General features: G+C 36.1%; 1 protein-coding gene across 1 annotated transcript in view; it reads right to left on the bottom strand.

The window, feature by feature from the left end:
- Window positions 1-253: 253 nt before the first annotated feature.
- Window positions 254-6,000, bottom strand: part of LOC126106883 (eukaryotic translation initiation factor 3 subunit F) — a 60,232-nt gene continuing 54,485 nt past the window's right edge. The window contains exons 6-7 of the mRNA XM_049913297.1: window positions 5,029-5,181; window positions 254-656 (exon numbers count right to left, since the gene is read on the bottom strand). Coding sequence (XP_049769254.1) covers window positions 570-656; window positions 5,029-5,181 — 240 coding nt within the window. The 3' untranslated portion in view covers window positions 254-569. The remainder of the gene's footprint in view (window positions 657-5,028; window positions 5,182-6,000) is intronic.

Raw genomic sequence — 6,000 nt, 5'->3', positions numbered from 1 at the left:
CTTTCTTTCACTACCTCAAACTAATGTTACTTTAGTTATATATGTAAAGTACTAATGCTACTAGTGTAACTTTGTTGATGGCTGGTAACTCATTAGTTAGAGAATTCATACAAAGTGGAAAATTCATTTCATATCAAATATTACAATTGAAGAAACTACTTTTCAAGTAAAGCAGTATCACAAACAGTTATCATACACTTTCCTTCTGGAGAGGAATGGAGGAGAGCAGTTAAGATAAGAATGTAACAAAATCTTTACAACAGTATGCCAATTAATTTATTAGTAAGTTAATTCTTCCACAAAAAAAACTTTGCTTTTCCAAAGGTCCAGTTTATTACATAAAATCACAAAATATACAAAAACATATGATTTCTTCCACTGATGACACTATTTTTGTGGACTCAACACAGGAGCTCATTTGAAGATTGGAAGGCAGATTATTTACACTGATTATGTGTGTGTGGCAACTGATGATTCATGTTCGTTACAATCGAGTCCCTGCTCTTCGCGAGAAACAGGAACTAATCTGCTGGCTAGGAAATATATTACTCCAGCCAGGATGGTTATCATCATAGTGTCGTTATGAGAGTCAGCTTCTCATTCAGCTGCAGCTGTGTCTTCGTTAACTGTGCTAATGTTATCACCATTAACAAATCCTGTGAAAAAAAATAAGTTTCTCGTTATGGTCACTTACTGGTTTTCTGGAAGGTAAAACAAAATTGTACACTTTAAAAACACTACTAAACGAAAAGACAACATTCTAGTGTGATTGTGCCATTTCAATTCTTCACCACTCAATGGCCCAACTGAGCATCTTTGCCTTAAAAGGTTAACGTCCTTAATTTTCTATCAGACTGTTTACTATTACTATTTACTGAATGATGTTCATATTTTATATATGCTCAACTGTTCTGCATCTTTATTACCATATTTTCAACTGGAACTCTCAAGCCCACACTTAAAATTTGTTCCAATAACTAGAATTTAAAATTCATCTCACTACTATAAAAATTGCTCTTCACTTTTATTGGGTTGAAGTACAGAGGCTTGATCATTAAACTGCAGCCCGAAACAAATTTTTATACTGGATTCAGCTGACAAACTATTTTTACTATCAATCTGTTTGTGATCACATTGTACTTAAGTTACTACTTCGGGTTTCAACATCCAACTACAAAATTTTAGTTGCCTAACTGATCCCCGATTCTCCAGAAACTGAATCTTGGTAAACTATCCATTTTAGAAGTTTCATCTTTTGTAGCTCACAGTTCACATCTTTCTGTAAGAGATACATATAATAGCAGAAATTATGTACCTCACTATATAAAAATCTACATCCAGATTATAAAGAAAACTGAGATACTATGGTTTGTAGTGCCACTGACAATGTGATTCGAGAGAGAGCTCAAGCTTGGAAATGGACATGGATAAGAACAAGAAATGGAATCAACCATGTTCTTTTCAAAGAAATCATTGTTGGACTTGCTTTTGGCACTTTATGGAAACGACAGAAAAACCATGGACGAATGTGGACTTTAACCCTACTGCCCCAACTAATGAAATTGGTTTCTGCTTAGTCTTTCTTTCACTATCTTTATCTGCTGTTTTATTGAGCTCGGGGAAGACTTCTGGTAGAGGTCTTCTAATGTATTTCCTGTTCATAATTTATTCTTGTTTTCCATCTACCCTATAAGCAGCCCCCACCCCTCGTTTACAGATTACTCAGTAATACCCTGGGACATTACTTACAAATTAGAACACAAAATGAGTTCATCATTTCACTATGTCACACTAACTTGTACTTAACAATTTAGGAAAAGATAGATTGTTACTTACCGTAAAGAAGACATATCAAGTAGCTGACAGGCACGATTAAATCTTTTAATCATACCTGTCTACAACTTGACGTGTCTTCTTTACATAAGCAGCAATCTATCTTTTCCTACATTGTCGATATTCCTACCTGGAATTTTCAATGTCTAATTTGTATTTAACATATGCCAAAAATCCAGTAATAATTATTTTGGTTCTATGGCATGTGATAGTTAACCAATGACCAACAAACACACACTGGCTTGGCCAACAAGTGTCACAGTAATGTACTTCCCCCCCCCCCCCCCATTCTGACCTAGAATTGACCAGAGTCAATGTTCCAATTTGGAAACATGTACTGAATATACTAGGACTGAATCATAGTTAACTTATACTCAGCTCACAGTTTTTGCTGATATGACACCTAGGCTGACCTCTGCCAAATTCTTGTCCCTTTGAGTTCTTGCAATTAAATGTAAAAATTGTAAGACTGCTTTATGTGGTTTGTGCTTTACATTTGTCACACTTTCAACAATTAACCTGTTTTGGGTAAATCTCCAATCAGCATGGGCTTTTTCATATTTTAAATTATTTTACATAAGTTCAGTAGACATTTGATATTAATGGATTTCCAACAGTTCATCCATATATATTTGTTGTGGTCATCTGTCTGAAGACTGGTTAGATACAGCTCACCATGCTGCTCTATCCTGTGCAAGCCTCTTTCTGAATAACTACTGCAACCTACTTACTTTTGAATCTACTTACTGTAGTCATCTCTTGATCTCCCTCTCCAGTACTTGTCTGGTGACCCTAAATGTCACAAAATGTGTGTGATCAACTGTCCCTTCTTTTAGTCAACTTATGCCACAAATATTTTTATCCCCAATTCTATTCAGCACCATCTCATTAGTTATATGACATCCATCTAATCTTCAGCATTTTTCTGTAGCACCACAATTCAAAAGCTTCTAGTCTCTTCTTGTCACAACTTTTTAGCATTCATGTTTTACTTCCATACAAGGCTGCATTCCAAATAAGGACTTTCACAAAAGACATACCAACACTTAAAAAAAAAAATCTATATTTGCTGTTAAATTTCTCTTCTTCAGAAATGCTTTTCTTGTCATCGCCAGTCTAGATTTTATATCCTCTCTATTTCAGCCATCATCAGCTATTTTACTGTCCAAAGAGCAAAACTCATCTACCTTTAGTGTCTCATTTCCTAATATAATTCCCTCAGCATCACCTAATTTCATTCGACTACATTTCATTACGCTTGTTAATGATCATCTTATATCCTTCTTTCAAGAGACAGTCCATTCCATTCAACAGCTGTTCCAAGTCCTTTGCGGTCTCTGACAGAACGACAAATGTCATTGGTAAACCTTATAGTTTTTTATTTCTTCTCCTCGATATTTAATTCCTTCTCCTAAATTTTCTATGGTTTCCTTTGCTGCTTGCTCAATGTACAGCTTGAATACTGGAGATGGGCTACCACTGTCTCACTCCCTTCTCAACCACTGCTTCCCTTTTTATGCCCCTTGACTCACAACTGCAGTCTGGTTTCTGTACAAGTTGTAAATAGCCTTTCAAAATCTGTATATTATGCCTGCTACCTTCAAAATTCAGTAGATGCCAGACAGCATTGTCAAAAGGTTTCTGTCTAGAAATGCTATTTCCATATGTCTGCCTTTCCATAACACCCATTTTCTAAGAGAAGTCATATGGTCAGTACTGTGTCACATGTTCCTAAATTTTTCTGGAATCCAAACTAATCTTCCCTGATATCACGTTCTAAAAGTTTTTCCATTCTTCTGTACATAATTTGTATTAGTATTTAGCAGACATTACCTAGTTTCTGATAGTTCACTAATATTCACATCTGGTCAGCAACTGCTCTCATTGGAACTGGAAATATTACATCCTTTTTTTAAGTTTGAGAGTGTTTCACTTGACTCATACATTTTTCACCCCAAATGGTGTAGATTCGTCATGGCTGGCTCTCCCAAGGATATCAGTAGTTCTGATGGGAGGTGTACTACAGGGTCCTTGTTTTGACTTAGGTCTTTCAGGGCTCTGTCAAATTCTCCTTGCAGTATCATATTTACCATCTCATCTTCCCTTTCTATGAAGATCTAACTAACTTTACAATACATCTACATATTTACTTTGCCATCCACTCACAATCTTGTCATATTTTGCTGGCCATGGACCACATAATACCAACAGTTGTCAGATCTGAATCTTAGCTACATTAATGAGTGATACATGCTTTCCATTTCAAACAGATACAAAATTTGTGGTGAAAGGCAAAATTTATGAAACCATAAAGAGGTATAAGAAAGGGACAGGACTCAAAACACACCGGTACTTTTGTTTGGTCTGAATAACAACAATGAATGTGAATTAACAACAATAACAGTAATAATATCAGGAGTTAAAAAGCACTCCCAAGACGATAGATGTCAGATTAGTGGAGTCCACTCAAATTATGGAGCACATATCAGGATGAAGAGGTACAATAATGTGTGCTCATACCTCCACTGATAAATATGTAGAGCTGTAGAAGGAACAGATATCTTCAGCAAGTTGTACTATCACATACCTGAAGTGGTAATAACAACTGGATGCAACAATGTCCAATGTGATCAATAAATACATTCTTGACAACTCATTCTCGTACATCAAGCCAGATAACAGAAAATGCCTCTTAATCAATATCTCAGACTTGCGTGATGGGGCTATTAACAATAATATGGCTCAGAAGAAAAAGAAACAAAAATTGGAAACAAGTCAGTCAAATGAGGAATGTAAAAATTGATATTCCTGTTGTCATTGGTGCCCTGAGATCAATAGGTCATAGCTTGGAGTGTGCAACATCTGGAATCCCACAATGTACAAGATATAATACTGTTTGAAATAACCCAATTATTGTGTAAAGTAATGTACTATCATTTAAGTCATCAGATCTATGCCTCAGGAAGTTGGAAACAGCCTGTAGTATACTTGACCACACTCACAAAGTAATCTCTGTTGTGAAAAATAAATATAATAAAAAATAATTTTTGGCTTATTCTTGCTGATCTAATCACAATTGCTACATTGTGTGGTGCTCCCCATACGTCTCACTCTGTGCCACTTAAAAACATAAAAACACATTGAGCATTGCCCCAATTTATTAATTTTGGTCACTACAGGATGTATCATGCAAACCTTGATATTGGAATGGAACATTTCTTCAAACTCTTCAGGTGTCATTCGAGGAACGGAGTTGACCATATCCAGAAGTGCACGGCCAATGGCGTTATCCGGTGGACGACTGCCAGGCTGAGCCCCACGCAACACATCTTCCACATAGGCGAGAACCTGCAGGAAAGCACACTGGATAGTAAAATTATTCCTTCTGCGACTTTCTTCCACCGTACTGCCATCCTCTTACCACTACTTCAAACAGAATGTGGGGAACTGGATCAACTAATCCGTAAATTCTGGCAGTATGAGCGTTATTTAAAGTTAAGGTATTTTTAAGTAAATTGTTAATAAACTGGGTGTATTACAGCAACAAGTAAAACAAAATTAAGGAGAAATTTAGAATTGGAATTAAAGTTCAGGTAGCAGAAACAAAAGCTGTTGGGGTTTGCTGATGACATTTTGATTCTCCCAGAGACAACAAAGGTACATGAAAGAACAGCTGAATAGAATAGACAGTTTATAAGGTGAACATCAATAAATGTAAAGTAACTGTAATGGAGTGTAGATGAATGAAGTCTTGAGATGCTGGGGAATCATGTTCTGGAGTAGTACCCTGAGTTCAGTTATTTTGGTGGTGATAGTAAAGCAGGTACAAAGCGCACACTAGCAATTGCAAGAAAGCTTACCTGAAAAAGAGTAATATATTAACAGTGAAGATAAATTTAAGTGTTGGGAAGTATTTTTTGAAAGTATGTGTCTGGAGTTTGCCTTATATGGAAGTGAAAGATAGGTGATAGACAGTACAGAGAAGAACATAGATTTTGCAGTGTTGTGTTACAGAAGAAAGTTGAAGCTTTATTGCAAGATTGCATAAATAATGAAGAGGTGGCGATGGTGTTGCTTTCTTGTTGTTGGAGAGTAGTCTTCAGTAAGAAATCTAGTTTGAGGAATCTCTCCATGCTAATCACACAGTAGAGCTGCATGCCCTCAGGA

Source organism: Schistocerca cancellata, chromosome 10 (genome assembly GCF_023864275.1).
Source record: "Schistocerca cancellata isolate TAMUIC-IGC-003103 chromosome 10, iqSchCanc2.1, whole genome shotgun sequence".
Lineage (NCBI taxonomy): Eukaryota > Metazoa > Arthropoda > Insecta > Orthoptera > Acrididae > Schistocerca > Schistocerca cancellata.
This window is presented reverse-complemented; position numbering and strand designations above follow the sequence as displayed.